The sequence below is a fragment of the Heptranchias perlo genome, chromosome 3, assembly GCF_035084215.1.
Source record: "Heptranchias perlo isolate sHepPer1 chromosome 3, sHepPer1.hap1, whole genome shotgun sequence".
NCBI classification, from domain to species: domain Eukaryota; kingdom Metazoa; phylum Chordata; class Chondrichthyes; order Hexanchiformes; family Hexanchidae; genus Heptranchias; species Heptranchias perlo.
The window spans coordinates 36,584,602-36,605,474 of NC_090327.1; the positions used below are offsets into that span (position 1 = coordinate 36,584,602).

A 20,873-nucleotide genomic window follows, 5' to 3' on the forward strand; every position below is an offset into this window, starting at 1 on the left:
AAGATCCACAAAGTTTCCACTCTACGATCTATTTCTGACTTACCTCTGGGTGAATTACTGTCAAGGATTCGTTTGGTGAGCATTATCTCTGGTCCTTTAGAGTCCAACTTAGCTAGTATAGTGTGATTGGGAGGGGTAAGGTATCTTTCCACTGTAATTTCCCTCGTGTGTACTGAAGTGTTCCCCATTTTATTAGTGTTAAGATTGTTGTGTTGTATTTTCTTTCTTGAATAAAGATCAAAGTTTCTTGCACCAAAACCAGTTGTCTGCTGCACTTTGTCACAACCCCCAAATAAGTCCAAGGTCTAGAACCCAGGGAGTGGGAGCGATTCGAACCACTCAGAAGTCAGAGGTGAAGCTGACACACACCACCACCCCCTATATCACATCCTGCTAATTGGAGTACATACCCATTATCCCTAGTCTCTGTCTCCTACCTCTTAACAATTTCCTACACATGGTTGACAGACAGACATTGGGTGTGTGCGGAAACACTCCCACTGGTACTGTACCCAGGAAAGAATGGTCTTGCATTTATACAGCACCTTTCACGATCTCAAGACATCCCAAAGTACTTCACAGCTAATGAAGTACAGTAATGCAGGACATGCAGCAGTCAAATTGCACACACCAAGGTCCCAGCAATGAGATAATCTGTTTTTTAGTGATGTTGGGTGAGGGATGAATATTGGCCAGGACACCGAAGAACTTCCCTGCTCTTCTTCCAATAGTGCCGTGGGATCTTTTACAGCCGAGAGGGCAGACGGGGCCTCGGTTTAACATCTCATCCAATAGATGACACCTTAGACAGTGCAGCACTCCCTCAGTGTCAGCCTAGATTATGTGCTCAAGTCTCTGGAGTGGGGCTTGAACCCACAATCTTCTGGCTCAGAGGTGAAGGTGCTACCACTGAGCCACGGCTGACACCTGACTGCCTGTTATTCCAAAGTCAGGATTCTATTACACACTGTGCTCAATATAAAAATAGTTGCAGGCTGCATTAAAATGGAACGTGTTCCATGAAGAACTCTCCAGAGATCTGTGAAAGAAGCAGGTTTTTAACATTTTTTTTTGTAAAGAAGACTTGTTTCTGCAGATCTGAGCAGCTCTGGCCTTGTTACGATGACAGAAAGATGCAATGGGGAGGTTCAGCTGTGACGGGAGTCTAATTTTAATGGTCTTGCTGTCATTTGAGGCCAGTCTAACCTAGACAAAAAGTTGCCATGTAATCATTCTCCTTCCCTTTCCTTCCTGAGGTCTGGGGCAGTTGATATCTGACTGAGATATTAGTAATGAACAGGTCAACTCGTCTGCATGAAGTTCCTTTGTTTCCCCCATTTTAATGAGGATATTAAGCTGTTAATTGAATTAACAGAGAGATAAAGTTCATACAGATATTGAATGCGTTCATGACTAAAACACACAGCTGAATTTCAATCCACGTTGCCCTATACTGCAAAGACAAGCTTTTTTTCATAAAAATGGTTAGCCATTAGAGAGATTTTTTTCTGGAATTTTCTCATCTCTCCTGCTGAAGTACCGGTCCCACAAACACCTCACCCAAGTCACCATTCTTCGTGTGTGAGCTTGGTCAATCATTGTCGGCACGAGGGGAGAAAAGATTGTAGGGAAAAAAGATCTTGTAAAAAAAGAGAGGGGCCCTGTTAGGGCAGTGTGAAGACGTCAGTTCAGGGCTGCAGTTGTCCAACATGCTTCACGGCCTATCACACGGTGCTGCGGGGAAGTGAACGAAATTGAGGGACAGCCATTCCCTGGCAGCCATCTTGTGAGCCTTCGAGTGGCTGGTTCCATTGGCGAAGGATTGGGAGGAGGAAATCCACCCCACCCTACCCCCACTCCCCCACCCACTACTCTGGGATGGTGAGTGCCAGAATGAGATGCAAATGAGGCAAAGGAAGAGCAATGAGAAACCAACAATGTGAATTACTGCCACAGACTCTGGTCTGGTTGCAGACGGTCACTGTTTCCGTGCCTGATTTCTGTACTGCGCTGTGGACTGTACCACATGAAGCCACGTGCAGTTTTCTTTTCTGCAAACTCTTTGTGACTTTTTCTGCCTCTCTGTCTCACTGTCTCATTGTCTGTATCTCTGGATTTCTCCCTCTATCTGTCTCTCTCTGCATCTGTATCTCTATATCCCACTCTGTATCTCTCAGTCTCATTATCTTTGTCACTGTCTCTGGGTCTGACTCTCTCTCCATCTTACTGTCTCGATCTTTCTATCTGTCTCTTGGTGTTATGGTCTCTCTGTATCGATTTTTCTATGCCTGTCTCTCTGGCTCATTCTCTCTCTACCCCCGAAGCTGTCTTTGTGTCTCTGTCTTTATTTCTCTCTGCATCTCAAACTCTTTATCTGCATCTCTATCTGTGTGTCTGATTCACTATCTATCTTGCTCTCTATCCTGTCTCTGTATCTATCTCTGACTCACTATCCCTATATCTCTCATTGTTTCTGTCTCTATCTCCATCTCACTATCTCTATGTCTCTAAATTTTTGTCCCTGTGACCTTTTTCTCTCCTCTGTGTCTCTTTCCCTCTATCTCTGTCTGTTTCCATCTATCTCAGACTCTTGGGGGTAAATTTTAAGCCCCAAAAACAGGTGGGTTGGGGGCAGGTGGGGAGCTAAAATACTCCGTTTTCAGAGTGGGACCGCAACCCGGCTCTGACACGCCTGCTTCTGGGTTTAAACCAGGCAGGTTTGTCAGCATGTGGAGAGCAGACACCAGGAAGTCCAGCTCCCACTTAAAGCAAGCGGGTCGATACTTAATCTCATTGAGATACTTGAGGCACTTAATATTTTGTGTATTGGAATAATAAAATGAATGTAACCTTACCTGTTCGGGTTTCCATCGCTTCTGAATCATGTCAGGTGAAAGCAGGCGGGAAGGGCCGGATCCACGAACTGAGTGCCTTTATTGCACTGCTTCATTCGGGCCCAACAAGCTCACCTGGCCGATAGGACCCCCACGATTGGCCAACCCCCCCCCTCCACCGCCACCCGATGATGCCCCCCGATGGTGGACCCCCCCCCCCATGTCCTATTCTTCACCCAACCTCCAGCGACCTCTGATCTTCTCAGCCCCCTGATCTTCTTCTCAGCCCCCTGCCCCGATCTTCTCCCCAGCCTATGATCCCACTCTCCCTCTGATCCCCGGCTGCGGCCTGCTGCAGTAGGCCTTCCTGCCCGACAGCCAGCCAGCTTGTTAATTAGGTTGGCTGCCTGTCGTGACACCTGGAAGTGCAATTGATGGGCCTCTCGACCCGCCCTCTTACCTTTCAGGTTTTTAACCCGGAAATCTCCCCCCCACCCTGCTCCCGCTCCCTTCCAGGCTGGAAGTTAAAATTTACCCCTTTGTCTCTGTGTCTCTTTCCTTCTATCTCTGTCTCTGCATCTTTCCTTCTATATCTCTGTCTCTTTTTCTTTCACTGTTTCTGTATCGGTCTCTGTGTCTATCTGTTTCTATTTCTATCCTTTTCTCTCTATTGCTATCTCTACTGTCGCTGTATCACTCTCTCTATCTGTACCTCTGTCACTTTATCTCTGTGTATCTCTGGCTCTCTTTCTGTGGAGAATGGAAACTTCTTAACTATCTCACACATTATTTTGAGGTCACAGGTTTGTTTTTAACACATTTTAACACGTGATGCAAGTTGCTCAGAATGGTCCATTATAGTCACAATGAAAGGACAAAAAGAAATAAACAGAACTCGCAAGATGACTAAATAAATCTATGTTGTCAGCAGATGACTGCGGCTATATTTGGAACAGAGCGGTTTGGAGGGCATTACTCATTCAATCATTAATGAAGAACAGTTTAGAACACAAGAATTTTAGGAATAGGAAAGGACGTTAGGGCCAGTAAACATGTTTCATTTTTCATAGATCAACCCCACCAGCCCACTTGTCACCATATCCCTCAATCTTCATCGGCCTTCAATGGTAACCCCTGCACATCTCTATCACCCTATAGGGTAGAAATCGGACCTCATTACACTCGTTTTATGCCCGTACAATGGGCGCAATGAGGGCCAATTTTGGAAACCGACATCCCAAATATTGGGCGGGTCATTTTTCAGGCCTGGCAGCTGCATATGCCATCCATTACACCTATTACATATGTAATTGTGGGGCCTAATGCCTATTTTAGGCCCCCTTGCTGAAATCATTGCTGTGTTCTCAGGAGGAGCAGGACTTCCTCGACTCCAGTCTCCCGATTAGCCCCCCCATTGCCGCTCCATCACCCCTCCCAGAAATTACCTCATTCATCTCACAAACCTCTATTAATGTCACTAATCTTGTTAGCTTTCGTTATTTATTTTTCGTGGGTTTAAACATCTGCACTCCACACCTCTGTGGGTCTTAAGTGGGACATAAACCAGACAACAGCCATTGAGAGGATAAAACGTTTCCGCAGTAAAGTGTATGCATTTGGGGGGAGGTGGGGGTGGGGGGTGGGGAGTGCAGGTACTGGATGTTAATTAGGAATTTTGGCTGGTTCTTCCCCTCCCTAGTCCAGGGACACAGACTAAATATAACCCTCCAACTGCCACTCAAGGTGAGGTAATTCAGCAGATGCTGGGAATCAAAGCTGGCACCATCCTTATCTGTGGCTCAGTCAGACCAGGCAGTGCATTTACCAAATGAACCATTAGGAAGTTTCTGTCCCAGGTTTTAAAATCACTCCCATTCCATAGAATTTCCACATCCCCTTCCTATTCATTACCATTATACAGGGGGTGCAGCACAGATTAACCAGAAGGATACCAGGGCTTAGAGGGTTAAATTACGAAGGACAGGTTGCATAGATTTGGCTTGTATTCCCTTGAGTTTAGAAGATTGAGGGGTGATCTGATCAAGGTGTTTAAAATGATAAAGGGATTCGACAGGGTAGACACAGAGAAACTATTTCCTCTGGTGGAGGAATCCAGAACAAAGGGGGCATAATCTTAAAATTAGATCTAGGCCACTCGGGAGTGAAATCAAGAAGCACTTTTTTCACACAAAGGGTGCTGGAAATCTGGAATTCTCTCCCCCAAAAGGTTGCGCATCCTGGATCAATTGAAGCTTCCAAGACTGAGATCGTTAGATTTTTGTTGGGTAAGGTTATCAAGGGATATGGAGCAAAGGCAGGTAAATTGAGTTGAAGTGCCATGATCTAATTGAATGGTGCAACAGGCTCGAGGGGCTGAATGGCCTACTCCTGTTCCTAATGTCCCTATGCTTCAAACCTCTTCTTGTTCATTTCTAGTGCATAGAATTCCCATGTCCCAACTTCTTTGCATTCACACCCATTGCATAGATTTCCCAAGAAAACAATAATTCCACTGCTTAATGACGCCAATAAGCTGTGTAATGGAACACTATGCACTCAGGAAATGAAATGCCAGTTTTCACTGAAGTGGCTTTCAAAGAGGACATGAGGGATATTATAACAGTTAAGATAGAAAGAAAGGAGACACGAGCCAAATTTAAGGAGGACAAAGCTCAGGTCCAAATGGATTGCACCTATGGTTACTCAAAGAACCTAGGGAGGAGATAGCAGAGGCACTAGTATCTATATATAAAATTCAATAGAAAAAGGAATAGTGCCAGAGAACTGGTGAACAGTAAATATAATTCCCATCTTCAAAAAGGGAGATAGAACTAATCCAAGGAACTATAGACCAATTAGCTTAACATCAGTGGTAGGAAATATAACAGAATCTTTGCTAAAACATGAATACAAAACATCTTGAGATAGAGACTATAATAAAAAAAAAGTCAGCATGGATTTCTAAAAAGGTCATGTTTAACCAACTGGATTGAATTCTTTGAAGGAGTAACATAAAGGGTAGACAAGGATGATGCAGTGTGTGTGGTACACATGGACTGTCACAACGCCTTTGATGCAAGTGTTTTCTTTCAAGCTCAGAAGTTGTTGAATATTGGGAACAGACTGCTTGGGGAGGCAGTGCCCCCAAACAGCACTGGCAAATTCAGGAGGAAACTAGATTGAAAGTGACTGAGGGGTATGAGGGAGTAGTGTATGGGTCTCTGAGCTTTGGGGCTGACCAAATATCTTCCTATGCTGTTATGGTCCTAATATTCTGGTATGCGTGCCCTATCGTCCAAGCTAGTCCACCCATTTAATTTCTTGAGGGAAGATTCAGCATAAATATTCCTTGTTCTCCAAAGATAATCAAACCAAACTCCAGAACGTTCCACGTCTCCACTACAACAACCCGTGCCCTTCCCAGTGTCAGCATAATCAAATGACAAAGTTAAAAAACATAAAGGGCAAAAGGGTAACTAGGGAGAGAGTAGGGCCTCTTAAGGATCAACAAGGTCATCTATGTGCGGAACCACAAGAGATGGGTGAGATCCTGAATGAATATTTCACATCGGTATTTACGGTTGAGAAAGGCATGGATGTTAGGGAACTTGGGGAAATAAATAGTGATGTCTTGAGGAGTGTACATATTACAGAGAGGGAGGTGCTGGAAGTCTTAACGCGCATCAAGGTAGATAAATCTCCGGGACCTGATGAAATGTATCCCAGGACGTTATGGGAGGTTAGGGAGGAAATTGCGGGTCCCCTAGCAGAGATATTTGAATCATCCACCGCTACAGGTGAGGTGCCTGAAGATTGGAGGGTAGCAAATGTTGTGCCTTTGTTTAAGAAGGGCGGCAGGGAAAAGCCTGGGAACTACAGACCAGTGAGCCTGACATCTGTAGTGGGTAAGTTGTTAGAGGGTATTCTGAGGGACAGAATCTACAGGCATTTGGAGAGGCAGGGACTAATTAGGAACAGTCAGCATGGTTTTGTGAGAGGAAAATCATGTCTCACGAATTTGATTGAGTTTTTTGAAGGGGTAACCAAGAAGATAGATGAGGGCTGTGCAGTAGACGTGGTCTACATGGACTTCAGCAAAGCATTTGACAAGGTACCGCATGGTAGGTTGTTACATAAGGTTAAATCTCATGGGATCCAAGGTGAGGTAGCCAATTGGATACAAAATTGGCTTGACGACAGAAGACAGAGGGTGGTTGTCGAGGGTTGTTTTTCAAACTGGATGCCTGTGTCCAGCGGTGTGCCTCAGGGATCGGTGCTGGGTCCGCTGTTATTTGTTATTTATATTAATGATTTGGATGAGAATTTAGGAGGCATGGTTAGTAAGTTTGCAGATGACACCAAGATTGGTGGCATTGTGGACAGTGAAGAAGGTTATCTAGGATTGCAACGGGATCTTGATAAATTGGGCCAGTGGGCCGATGAATGGCAGATGGAGTTTAATTTAGATAAATGTGAGGTGATGCATTTTGGTAGATCGAATCGGGCCAGGACCTACTCCGTTAATGGTAGGGCGTTGGGGAGAGTTATAGAACAAAGAGATCTAGGAGTACAGATTCATAGCTCCTTGAAAGTGGAGTCACAGGTGGATAGGGTGGTGAAGAAGGCATTCAGCATCCTTGGTTTCATTGGTCAGAACATTGAATGCAGGAGTTGGGATGTCTTGTTGAAGTTGTACAGGGCATTGGTGAGGCCACACTTGGAGTACTGTGTACAGTTCTGGTCACCCTATTATAGAAAGGATATTATTAAACTAGAAAGAGTGCAGAAAAGATTTACTAGGATGCTACCGGGACTTGATGGTTTGACTTACAGGGAGAGGTTAGACAGACTGGGACTTTATTCCCTGGAGAGTAGGAGGTTAAGGGGTGATCTTATAGAAGTCTATAAAATAATGAGGGGCATAGATAAGGTCGATAGTCAAAATCTTTTCCCAAAGGTAGGGGAGTCTATAACGAGGGGGCACAGATTTAAGGTGAGAGGGGAGAGATACAAAAGGATCCAGAGGGGCAATTTTTTCACTCAAAGGGTGGTGAGTGTCTGGAACGAGCTGCCAGAGGCAGTAGTAGAGGCGGGTACAATTTTGTCTTTTAAAAAGCATTTGGACAGTTACATGGGGAAGATGGGTATCGAGGGATATGGGCCAAGTGCAGGCAATTGGGACTAGCTTAGTGGTATAAACTGGGCGACATGGACATGTTGGGCCGAAGGGCCTGTTTCCATGTTGTAACTTCTATGATTCTATGATTCTATGAAATACATCAGTGCTCTGTATCTCCACATAAGAGATGCTCCAGCCGTATCTATGATTGGATTGGTGAGTAGCTGATTGTTTAGGAGGAGGATCGAGCTACTGCAGCTGCTAGAGGCACGAAGTCACAGCCAACAGGTAAGCGATTGGCTGGTGACTGGTAAGTAGTTTTTCTTTCCTTTTTTTTTTCTCTTGACATTGTAGTTGTGTTAAGCTAACTTAAGGGTTAAGTCATGGCAGGAGATCCCAGAGCCGTGTCATATTCCTCTTGTGGGATGTGGGAATTCAGGGATCCTTCCTGTGTCCCTGGTTCCTTCACCTGTGGGAAGTGTGTCCAGCTGCAGCTACTGTTTGACCGCTTGATGGCTCTGGAGCTGCGGATGGACTCACTTTGGAGCATCCGCGATGCTGAGGAAGTCGTGGATAGCACGTTCGGTGAGTTGGTCACACCACAGATAAAAATTACTGAGGGAGATAGTGAATGGGTGACCAACAGACAGAGGAAGAGTAGGAAGGCAGTGCAGTGGTCCCCTGCAGTCATCTCCCTCCAAAACAGGTATACCGTTTTGGATACTGTTGTGGGAGATGGCTCACCAGGGGAAGGTGGCAGCGGCTAGGTTCATGGCACCGTGGCTGGCTCTGCTGCACAGGAGGGCAGGAAAAAGAGTGGCAGAACTATAGTGATAGGGGACTCGATTGTAAGGGGAATAGACAGGCGTTTCTGCGGACGCAACCAAGACTCCAGGATGGCATGTTGCCTCCCTGGTGCAAGGGTCAGGGATGTCTCGGAGCGGCTGCAGGACATTCTGGAGGGGGAGGGTGAACATCCAGTTGTCGTGGTACATATAGGTACCAACGATATAGGTAAAAAACAGGATGAGGTCCTACAAGCTGAATTTAGGGAGTTAGGAGTTAAACTAAAAAGTAGGACCTCAAAGGTAGTAATCTCAGGATTGCTACCAGTGCCACGGGCTAGTCAGAGTAGGAATGACAGGATAGCTAGGATGAATACGTGGCTTGAGAGATGGTGCAAGAGGGAGGGATTCAAATTCCTGGGCCATTGGAACCGGTTCTGGGGGAGGTGGGACCAGTACAAATTGGACGGTCTGCATCTGGGCAGGACTGGAACCAATGTCCTAGGTGGAGTGTTTGCTAGTGCTGTTGGGGAGGGTTTAAACTAATGTGGCAGGGGGATGGGAACCGATGCAGGAAGTCAGTGGGAAGTAAAGTGGTGATAGAAACAAAAGGCAGTAAGGGAGAGTGTACAAAACATGACCGGACAGATGGTCTGAGAAAGCAGGGCAAAGACCAAGGGAAGTCTAGATTAAACTGCATTTATTTCAATGCAAGAAGTCTGATGGGCAAGGCAGATGAACTCAGGGCATGGATGGGTACATGGGACTGGGATGTTATAGCTAATACTGAAATATGGCTAAGGGAGGGGCAGGACTGACAGCTCAATGTTCCAGGGTACAGATGCTATAGGAAAGATAGAGCAGGAGGTAAGAGAGGAGGGGGAGTTGCGTTCTTGATTAGGGAGAACATCACGGCAGTAGTGAGAGGGGATTTATCCGAGGGTTCGCCCACTGAGTCTATATGGGTAGAACTGAAAAATAAGAAGGGAGAGATCACTTTGATAGGATTGTACTACAGACCCCCAAATAGTCAACGGGAAATTGAGGAGCAAATATGTAAGGAGATTACAGACAGCTGCAAGAAAAATAGGGTGGTAATAGTAGGGGACTTTAACTTTCCCAACATTGACTGGGACAGCCATAGCATTAGGGGCTTGGATGGAGAGAAATTTGTTGAGTGTATTCAGGAGGAATTTCTCATTCAGTATGTGGATGGCCCGACTAGAGAGGGGACAAAACTTGACCTCCTCTTGGGAAATAAGGAAGGGCAGGTGACAGAAGTGTTAGTGAGGGATCACTTTGGGACCAGTGATCATAATTCCATTAGTTTTAAGATAGCTATGGAGAATGATAGGTCTGGCCCAAAAGTTAAAATTCTAAATTGGGGAAAGGCCAATTTTGATGGTTTTAGACAGGAACTTTCAGAAGTTGATTGGGAGAATCTGATGGCAGGCAAAGGGACGTCTGGTAAGTGGGAGGCTTTCAAAAGCATGCTAACCAGGGTTCAGGGTAAGCACATTCCTTATAAAGTGAAGAGCAAGGCTGGTAGAAGTAGGGAACCTTGGATGACTCGGGAGATTGAGGCCCTAGTCAAAAAGAAGAAGGAGGCATATGACATGCATAGGCAGCTGGGATCAAGTGGATCCCTTGAAGAGTATAGAGATTGCCGGAGTAGAGTTAAGAGAGAAATCAGGAGGGCAAAAAGGGGACATGAGATTGCTTTGGCAGATAAGGCAAAGGAGAATCCAAAGAGCTTCTACAAATACATAAAGGGCAAAAGAGTAACTAGGGAGAGAGTAGGGCCTCTTAAGGATCAACAAGGTCATCTATGTGCGGAACCACAAGAGATGGGTGAGATCCTGAATGAATATTTCACATCGGTATTTACGGTTGAGAAAGGCATGGATGTTAGGGAACTTGGGGAAATAAATAGTGATGTCTTGAGGAGTGTACATATTACAGAGAGGGAGGTGCTGGGAGTCTTAACGCGCATCAAGGTAGATAAATCTCCGGGACCTGATGAAATGTATCCCAGGACGTTATGGGAGGTTAGGGAGGAAATTGCGGGTCCCCTAGCAGAGATATTTGAATCATCGACAGCTGCAGGTGAGGTGCCTGAAGATTGGAGGGTAGCAAATGTTGTGCCTTTGTTTAAGAAGGGCGGCAGGGAAAAGCCTGGGAACTACAGACCGGTGAGCCTGACAACTGTAGTGGGTAAGTTGTTAGAGGGTATTCTGAGAGACAGGATCTACGGGCATTTGGAGAGGCAGGGACTGATTAGGAACAGTCAGCATGGTTTTGTGAGAGGAAAATCATGTCTCACGAATTTGATTGAGTTTTTTGAAGGGGTAACCAAGAAGATAGATGAGGGCTGTGAAGTAGACGTGGTCTACATGGACTTTAGCAAAGCCTTTGACAAGGTACCGCATGGTAGGTTTTTATATAAGGTTAAATCTCACGGGATCCAAGGTGAGGTAGCCAATTGGATACAAAATTGGCTGTAGAGGGTTGTTTTTCAAACTGGAGGCCTGTGACCAGCGGTGTGCCTCAGGGATCGGTGCTGGGTCCGCTGTTATTTGTTATTTATATTAATGATTTGGATGAGAATTTAGGAGGCATGGTTAGTAAGTTTGCAGATGACACCAAGATTGGTGGCATTGTGGACAGTGAAGAAGGTTATCTAAGATTGCAACGGGATCTTGATAAATTGGGCCAGTGGGCCGATGAATGGCAGATGGAGTTTAATTTAGATAAATGTGAGGTGATGCATTTTGGTAGATCGAATCGGGCCAGGACCTACTCCGTTAATGGTAGGGCATTGGGGAGAGTTATAGAACAAAGAGATCTAGGAGTACAGGTTCATAGCTCCTTGAAAGTGGAGTCACAGGTGGATAGGGTGGTGAAGAAGGCATTCAGCATGCTTGGTTTCATTGGTCAGAACATTGAATACAGGAGTTGGGATGTCTTATTGAAGTTGTACAAGACATTAGTAAGGCCACACTTGGAATACTGTGTACAGTTCTGGTCACCCTATTATAGAAAGGATATTATTAAACTAGAAAGAGTGCAGAAAAGATTTACTTGGATGCTACCGGGACTTGATGGTTTGACTTATAGGGAAAGGTTGGATAGACTGAGACTTTTTTCCCTGGAGAGTGGAAGGTTTAGGGGTGATCTTATAGAAGTCTATAAAATAATGAGGGGCATAGATAAGGTAGATAGTCAAAATCTTTTCCCAAAGGTAGGGGAGTCTATAACGAGGGGGCATAGATTTAAGGTGAGAGGGGAGAGATACAAAAGGGTCCAGAGGGGCAATTTTTTCCACTCAAAGGGTGGTGAGTGTCTGGAACGAGCTGCCAGAGGCAGTAGTAGAGGCGGATACAATTTTGTCTTTTAAAAAGCATTTGGACAGTTACATTGGTAAGATGGGTATAGAGGGATATGGGCCAAGTGCAGGCAATTGGGACTAGCTTAGTGGTATAAACTGGGCAACATGGACATGTTGGGCCGAAGGGCCTGTTTCCATGTTGTAAACTTCTATGATTCTATGATTCTACGGTTAGATAGATTTTCAGCAGCTCTGCCTGACGTTGGAGGATTCTGGGAGAAACCTTGAATCATTTTGAAGATGAAATAGGTGGTGTTGAGTCCATGATAGGGATTGTATTTGACAGAACAGGGTCATTGAAAAGTCACGGATGCTGCTCCATCAGGCAACTTTAAAACCTATTAAAATTCTGGTATTAGATTCTGGTATCTTTCCTACCACTGATGTTAAGCTAATTGGTCTATAGTTCCCTGGATTCGTTCTATATCCCTTTTTGAAGATGGAAATTATATTTACTGTTTGCCAGTCCTCTGGCACTATTCCTTTTTCTATTACATTTTATATATAGATACTCTGCTATTTCCTCCCTAGCCAAATCAAGTATGGCTTAAAGAATTGCACTGCAATCAATCCCAGAGAATGTCTATATCTGAAATGACTCACAAACAACTTAATATCTTCTGTGAACACCACCTTCTGCTGCTACCCAGTGTGAACTTGCCTCCCAAATCAAGTATGGCTTAAGGAAAAAAAAAATCTAATCGGCGTGATTTTAATAGGTTTTAAAGTTGCCTGATGGAGCTGCATCTGTGACTTTTCCATGACCCTGTTCTGTCAAATACAATCCCTATCATGGACTCAACACCACCTATTTCATCTTCAAAATGATTCAAAGTTTCTCCCAGAATCCTCCAATGTCAAGCAGATCTGCATAAAAATATATCTAACCTTACACCCTATCATATGAAGACCAGTTGCCTGCCACAACCTGGTCCCAGCAAAGTTCAGGAACCATCATGCTCTTCACAGCATGTGATCTGCTTTATAGCACAGTCATTGAAATCAATGGTAAATGTGTTGACTCATGTGGGAGTATGGAATATGGTTTCACATCTGGCAGGCATCCTCCAGTACCTCATTCAAATGTTCATTCTTCGTGTGTGAGTCTAGACTTCGAATGTCGACAGGTTCATTATCAGTGAAGCAAGGGGGAGAAGATCATCATTGCTGAGACCAATCTTTTCTAACATATACACATAAGCATTCTCCAGCAGGACTCAACAGGTAATAACCAAGCTGACATATCTCCTTTCCTTACCCCAGGGCACTGTGCACAATTGTAGCCCCGTTACCTCCACCCTGGCTGAATCTAGCACAAACTGGGGGTGGGGTGGAGTTAGGGAAGAACCGGGGCCTTCCCAGTCTATATGGCTCAGTGCCATACATTTCAATGCATGAAACCATTGGGACAAGCATAAGTCATGGATGCAGCTCCAATGGGCAACTTTAAAACCTATTAAAATCACGCTGATTAGATGTTCTTTCTTTAAGCCATACTTGATTTGGGAGGCAAGTTCACACTGGGTAGCAGCAGAAGGTGGTGTTCACAGAAGATATTAAGTTGTTTGTGAGTCATTTCAGATATAGACATTCTCCGGAATTGATTGCAGTGCAATCCTATGGCTGGAGCATCTCTTATGTGGAAATACAGAACACTAAATATATTTCAGTTATTTAATTTTGTGTCATTTATATGGTTCAGGCATGGGGTCCAAGTACTCATCTCAGAGTCAGATCCAAAAGCAAATACTCTGAAAACAATTTATTTTAATCATCTTTTTTTCACAATGCTAATCCTGTGTGACTCATTGAAAGAAAGAGAGTTTTGCATTTATATAGTGCCTTTCATGACGTCCGAAAGTGCTTTACAGCCAATGAAGTACTTTTGAAGTGTAGTCACTGTTGTAATGTAGGAAACATGGCAGCCAATTTCAGCAAGACCAGATAATGAATTTTAGTAATGGTGGTTGAGGGATAAATATTGGCCAGGTCACCAGGGAGAACTCCCCTGCTGTTATTTGAATAATACCATGGGGTCTTTTATATCCACCTGAGAGAGTAGATAGCTTAACATTTCATCCAAAAGACAGCACCTCTGACAGTGCAGCACTCTCTCAGTACTGCACTGGAGTGTCAGCCTAGATTTTGTGCTTAAGTCTCTGAAGTGGGATTTGACCCCACAATCTTCTGACTCAGAGGCAAGAGTGAGGCCATTGAGCCAAGGCTGTCACATTGTCATGATAACGTATTTTAAAATTGGCAGTTGGGGATGGAACTTAAGGCAGGGCAAGTATTAAGTCAGCAATCATCCAAATTGTTGTGATTGAGCACAAAGTCTGGCAGAGCCAAGACCCAATGGACAACAACCACTAAAAATCACTAAATGCGAGTGGACAGGCGCAAAAAGTAATCAAAAAGGCTAATGGAATGTTGGCCTTTATCTCAAAGGGGCTGGAATACAAAAGGGAGGAAGTTAGGCTTCAGTTGTACAGAGCCTTGGTCAGACCACATCTGGAATACGGCGTTCAGTTTTGGGCACCGAATCTCAGGAAAGATATATTGGCAGATTCACTAGAATGATACCAGGGCTTAAAGGGTTAAATTATGAGGCAGGTTGCATAAACTTGGCTTGTATTCCATTGAGTTTAGAAGGTTGAAGGGTGATCTAATCAAGCTATTTGAAATGATTAAGGAATTCGATAGGGTGGATATAGAGAAATGATTTTCTCCGGTGGGAGAATCCAGAACAAGAGGCCATAATCTTAAAATTAGAGCTAGGCTATTCAAGAGTGAAATCAGGAAACACTTTTTCACACAAGGGGTAGTGGAAATCTGGAACTCGCTCCCTCAAAAGATTGCGGATGCTGGGTCAATTGAAATTTGCAAGACTGAGATCGATAGATTTATGTTAGGTAAAGGTATCAAGGGATATTGCACAAAGGCAGGTAAATGGAGTTGAGATGCAGATCAGACATGATCTAATTGAATGGCAGAACAAGCCTGAGGAGCTGAATAGCCTACTCCTGTTCCTATGTTGAAAATCATGGGAGGAGAATGAACTAAGTTACAACCAGTTGTTCAGAGAGTGTCATTCTTCAGTTTTAAGTCTTAGTTTGTAGGAGGAAGGAAGGACTGAGGAAGGTGAGGAGTTCCACAGTTCTGACGAATTGGAAAAGGATACAGTAGACTATGGTACTACACTAACAACCCTGAGGTTGTGGATTCAAAGTGCACCAAAGCAAGTTGTGGAATTGAATTCAGTAAATCTGGTAGTTTGTGGGCTGGCATCAGAAAAAGACCATTGAAAAAGCTGCAAAATTGTTGTACAAAACAAATTAATCCACTAATGTCCTTCAGAAAATGGAACCTGCCACTTTTGCCTGGTCTGGGCCTACATATGACATTATGTGGTTGATTCTTAATGCCCTTAAGGGCTGGACAATAAATACTGCCTTGCCAGTGTCACCCACATCCCAAGAACAAGTGAGAAAAAAAGATGTTATGGTGTCATGGGTCTTGACCTCAACAGTGAACATATGAACATATGAAATAGGAGCAGGAGTAGGCCACATGGCCCCTCGAGCCTGCTCCGCCATTCAATCAGATCATGGCTGATCTTCAACCTCAACTCCACTTTCCCACCTGATCCCCATATCCCTTGATTCCCCTAGAGTCCAAAAATCTATCCATCTCATCCTTAAATATATTCAATGACTCGGCATCCACAGCCCTTTGAGGTAGAGAATTCCAAAGATTCACAACCCTCTGCGTGAAGAAATTCCTCCTCATCTCAGTCTTGAATGGCCGACCCCTTATCCTGCAACTACGCCCTCTAGTTTTAGACTCTCCAGCCAGGGGAAACAACCTTTCAGCATCTATTCTGTCAAGCCCGCTGCAGCTTACTTTCAATACTAAGTAGAAGGTTCTGAGAAAACTGAACAGAAAAAGCCTAGCATTTCAAAGCTAAATCATGAGGATGGAGTGAGAGAATTGAGCTTTTTCTCTTTGAAAAAAGATCAAGAAGAGAAATTATCCAGACTTTTTCAATCTTGAAAAGGTATTGATAATGTGATTGTATTCATGCAATTTATTGAACTGGAGGACCCTAAGACAAAACTGACCAAGATAAGCAATCAAAAGATACCTTTTCCCCCTCAGGGAAGTAGCTACATGGGATAGAATGCCACCAAGGGTTACAAACGCTGAGTTGACTGACAGTAATTTTTACTTTATACAGTCAGCGATATTATTGTATTAGATGCTTAATGCATTTGTATCAAATTGCTGTCTGCCTCCAGATGAATGCCTGTATGAAAGTAGGGGAAGTGAAGATCTGATACATGCACATTAAGCCCTCGTACAATAACATCTCTGATGTTAATATTGTTCAACTCCTTCCAAAAGAAGCTGGATAAATATTGGGTTCTGAAAATTAGTCATCAATAATAGAATACTCTATGGGACATTCTGGTTCTATGTTGTTCAGAACCATGGGAATATCCAGTTGTGAAATGCAGCCAGAATCTAATCATTTACATTAAACATGAGACCAATATTCTGGGATTCTTCTACTTATTATGTGTAACAACACAATGACTGCATATGTCAACATCACCATTCAGAACCCATTTTCAAGTGGATGTCTTACAATGTGGGTCACTCCATCGAGAGCTCCCTTAAAGAGGAAGTCTTACCATCAGGAACCATAAATCAAACCCCCTCCAACTTACTTCCACTGTATAGAATACCAACAGATCAAACTTCTTCCCAGTCCTTTCCAATGTATAGAATTTAAATTAATCAAACTCCATCTCATTCAATCCCATTGCAGCAAAATCCAATTAATCAAACCAGGCACTTCATGTGTCTCCCATTTTATGGAGTCTACAGTGAACAACCGATTCCCTTCATTTGCATTGTAGAGAATCTGCATGAACATCTTTCCCATTAACTCCCACTGCATACAATTCCAATAGATCAAGCCTCTTCCCACTCATTCACATTGTATAGAATTCCAATTGACCAAGCACTCACCATTCACATCCACGGACCAAACACTCACCATTCACATCCACGGACCAAACACTCACCATTCACATCCACGGACCAAACACTCACCATTCACATCCACGGACCAAGCACTCACCATTCACATCCACGGACCAAACACTCACCATTCACATCCACGGACCAAACACTCACCATTCACATCCACGGACCAAACACTCACCATTCACATCCACGGACCAAACACTCACCATTCACATCCACGGACCAAACACTCACCATTCACATCCACGGACCAAGCACTCACCATTCACATCCACGGACCAAACACTCACCATTCACATCCACGGACCAAGCACTCACCATTCACATCCACGGACCAAGCACTCACCATTCACATCCACGGACCAAACACTCACCATTCACATCCACGGACCAAGCACTCACCATTCACATCCACGGACCAAACACTCACCATTCACATCCACGGACCAAACACTCACCATTCACATCCACGGACCAAACACTCACCATTCACATCCACGGACCAAACACTCACCATTCACATCCACGGACCAAACACTCACCATTCACATCCACGGACCAAACACTCACCATTCACATCCACGGACCAAACACTCACCATTCACATCCACGGACCAAACACTCACCATTCACATCCACGGACCAAACACTCACCATTCACATCCACGGACCAAACCTTGGCTCAGTGGAAGCACTCCCACCTACTGAGTCAGAAGGTTGTGGCTTTATGTCTAACTCCAGAGACTTGAGCACATTATCTAAGCTACAACTCAAGTATAGCACTGAGGGAGTACTGCACTGATAGAGGTCTGTTTATTGGCTGAGAACTTAAACGGAGGCCCCATCTGCCCTCTCAGGGGGATGTAAAGATCACATGACACTATTGGAAGACGAGCAAGGGAATTCTCTAGGTGCCCTGCCCAACATTTGTCCCTTAATCAACATTACTAAAACAGATTATCTCATTGTTATTCGTGGGATCTTACTGTGCGCTGCATTTCCCTACATTACAATAGTACTCTTCAAAAGTACTTGATTGGCCATGAAGCGCTTTGGGTTGTCCTGAGGTCGTGAAAAGGTCTATATAAATGCAAGTCCTTTCTTTCATATACTGGTATTAAATAGGAGCGTCACATTATGGGATTTGAATTAAAATTCAAGCACATCCTACAGACAAGGAATAGAAATGGTGGAGAAACGGGGGGAATATATTCATCCCAATGGCAAAGAAACAGGTTTCCCCGAGAGAATTAATTTTATTCTCTGCCCATGAACTGGGAGGAGAAAGGAGGCGTCTACCGCCGTCTGCCGTCTGCAAATTTCTTGTCACTTTCACTCCGCCCCAGAGTCTGACTCGGTCGGTTTCACTGAAACAACTCGAAAGGGGGGAATGCAGAATTGGGGGCTCTTTCTATAGCGAGAGACTTTCTTAAAAAAATAAGTGGGAGCGAGAGAGAAAAAGTGGGGGGCGGAAGATGAAAAAATATCAGAGGCAGGATGAACTGCCTCTACCTTTTGCAAATAACATATTATGAAGACTAAAATTGAAAGGGATTCTGAATGATTGATTTCAGACACACAGAGCCGCAGCTGGAGCGTTAGAAGAAATCGCTTTAGATTGTCAACTTGATGCATCGCCTCCTCCAAAATAGGAGATTTGCAGCCTCTTCTTTTAAATACTGAAGATATTTTTTATTTATTATTTATTAATAATTAGCAGCTCTCTGCAGAGAGAGGACGAGGATTTCTCCAGACGCAGGTGAGATGCATGAATTTATTATTTTAAACCGGCGCAAACAATTGTGTGCGTGGGTTTGGGGTTTTTTTGTGTGCAAACGAGCTTGCATTTATTAAGTGGACAACGGTCGCTCTTGTTCCGGGGGTCAGAATCAGAAATACATTTAAAAGATACCCATCGGGGGGGGGGGGGGGGGCTATCGAATTGCATTGCATGTGTGTCATTTTCACTAGACCCTTGACCAATTTCGCCATCTAGGCGGGTAGATGCTGGAGACACAAATTGATGCTAATCCAGAAATCATTCAGCTATCAGGAGATTTGTATTGCCGCTCTCTTAAATAACTAATACAACAGAGCGGCTGATTGCTATTTATTTTTTATATATAGAATGCTTTTTCACCAGACAGCGCCGGTTGGGTATCTGGCTGAGGGTAATTTGCGAGTTGCCTGGAATTTGCATGGGTGATGATTCTGCTGATTTGTTTTTTTTGGAATGCATTAAAAATCGTGAGCAGTTGGACGTTAGAGATTTGCACGAATTAATCGAGCGATTTTCTCCCCCCCCCCCCCCCCTTAAAGGAGCCGTCCCCCCTCCTCAAGAGTGTTGGATTTATAATCCCTAGACATTGGTTGCAAACGATCAGAGTAGAATGGGTACTGTCTTGTCGCTGTCTCCCGGCTCTCGGAGATCTAGTCTATTTGAGGATGGTACTGACTCCAAGTCTTTGAGTCGCTACCACGCTATTCAAAGTGCCAAGAGCAACGGCCAGAAGGATAAAAACCTGAAGCGTCACTCCATGTTTATCCCAGCCATGACTTGGAAGCGTCTAGTAGCCTCAACCAAGAAGAAGACCTCTAGAAAGTCCAACCCTAGTAACTATCATCACCAGAATGACGTGGTCCACCTCAACAGTGAAAACGTGAAAAAGTCTCTGTCTTGTGCCAACCTTTCCAGTTATGAACTCCAGGTGCCCGGTGACCCCTTGAGCACCAAACAGCTCTCTTCCATCAAGAAGGCCTCTTCCCACAACAGTGGAGCAGGATCTCCCAAACGTGTAATAGTCCAGGCATCTACCAGTGAATTATTGAAGTGTTTGGGAGAATTCCTTTGCCGGCGGTGTTACAGGCTGAAGCACTTGTCCCCGACAGATCCGGTCCTTTGGTTGCGTAGTGTTGACCGCTCCTTATTGCTTCAAGGTTGGCAGGACCAGGCATTCGTCACACCGGCCAACGTGGTCTTTGTCTACTTGCTTTGTAGAGATGTCATTGACGGGGACCAGGTGGCCACAGAGCATGACTTGCAAGCCACCCTCTTGACCTGCCTTTATCTGTCCTACTCCTACATGGGCAACGAGATCTCCTACCCGCTGAAGCCCTTTTTGGTGGAGAGCGCCAAGGATGCTTTTTGGGACCGGTGCCTTCGCATCATTAACACCATGAGTACCAAGATGCTCCAGATCAACGCCGATCCTCATTATTTCACCCAGGTCTTTGCGGATCTGAAAAACGAAGGAAGTCGAGATGACTTTAGCAGGATCTCCGTTACTTTAGATCGGTGATTGATGGATCACGTAGATCGGTAACTGATGGATCTCCGTTACTTTAGATTGGTGACTGATGGAGGAGACGAAGGTGTCAATCTGAATGGGTAACTCATTAAAAAGAGTTGCTGGTATCTTCCAATATACGTGAAGTTGAATTTAAAGAGTGTTCCTCCTATTGGCTTTCATAGGAAGCTTCTGCAATCCCTCTTAACATCTGGCATTGAAAATGTTGGGCCCTTTTTGCTTGAAGGAGCATTATCTTTGTGGGGGTGGGGGAATGACAATTTTGTTTATCATTTTTATTTAGGAGGCCCGGTGCAATGACCTACATAGATATCTGTGCAATGTTTTTCAAACTTTTCTTTTGTATGGGGACCTTCTGTAAATGTTGATATAGGCACCCCTGAGGAC

At 44.4% G+C, this 20,873-nt stretch overlaps 1 protein-coding gene across 1 annotated transcript; it reads left to right on the plus strand.

Moving 5' to 3' along the window:
- Positions 1 to 19,566: 19,566 nt before the first annotated feature.
- LOC137306099 (cyclin-dependent kinase 5 activator 1-like) lies at positions 19,567 to 20,873 on the plus strand. The gene has a single exon (XM_067975165.1). The coding sequence runs from the start codon at positions 19,569 to 19,571 to the stop codon at positions 20,475 to 20,477; it is 909 nt and encodes a 302-aa protein (XP_067831266.1). The 5' UTR covers positions 19,567 to 19,568; the 3' UTR covers positions 20,478 to 20,873.

Excerpts from the sequence above, each read along its gene's own strand:
- LOC137306099 (XM_067975165.1), top strand. The coding sequence starts at position 19,569 with ATGGGTACTGTCTTGTCGCTGTCTCCCGGCTCTCGGAGATCTAGTCTA.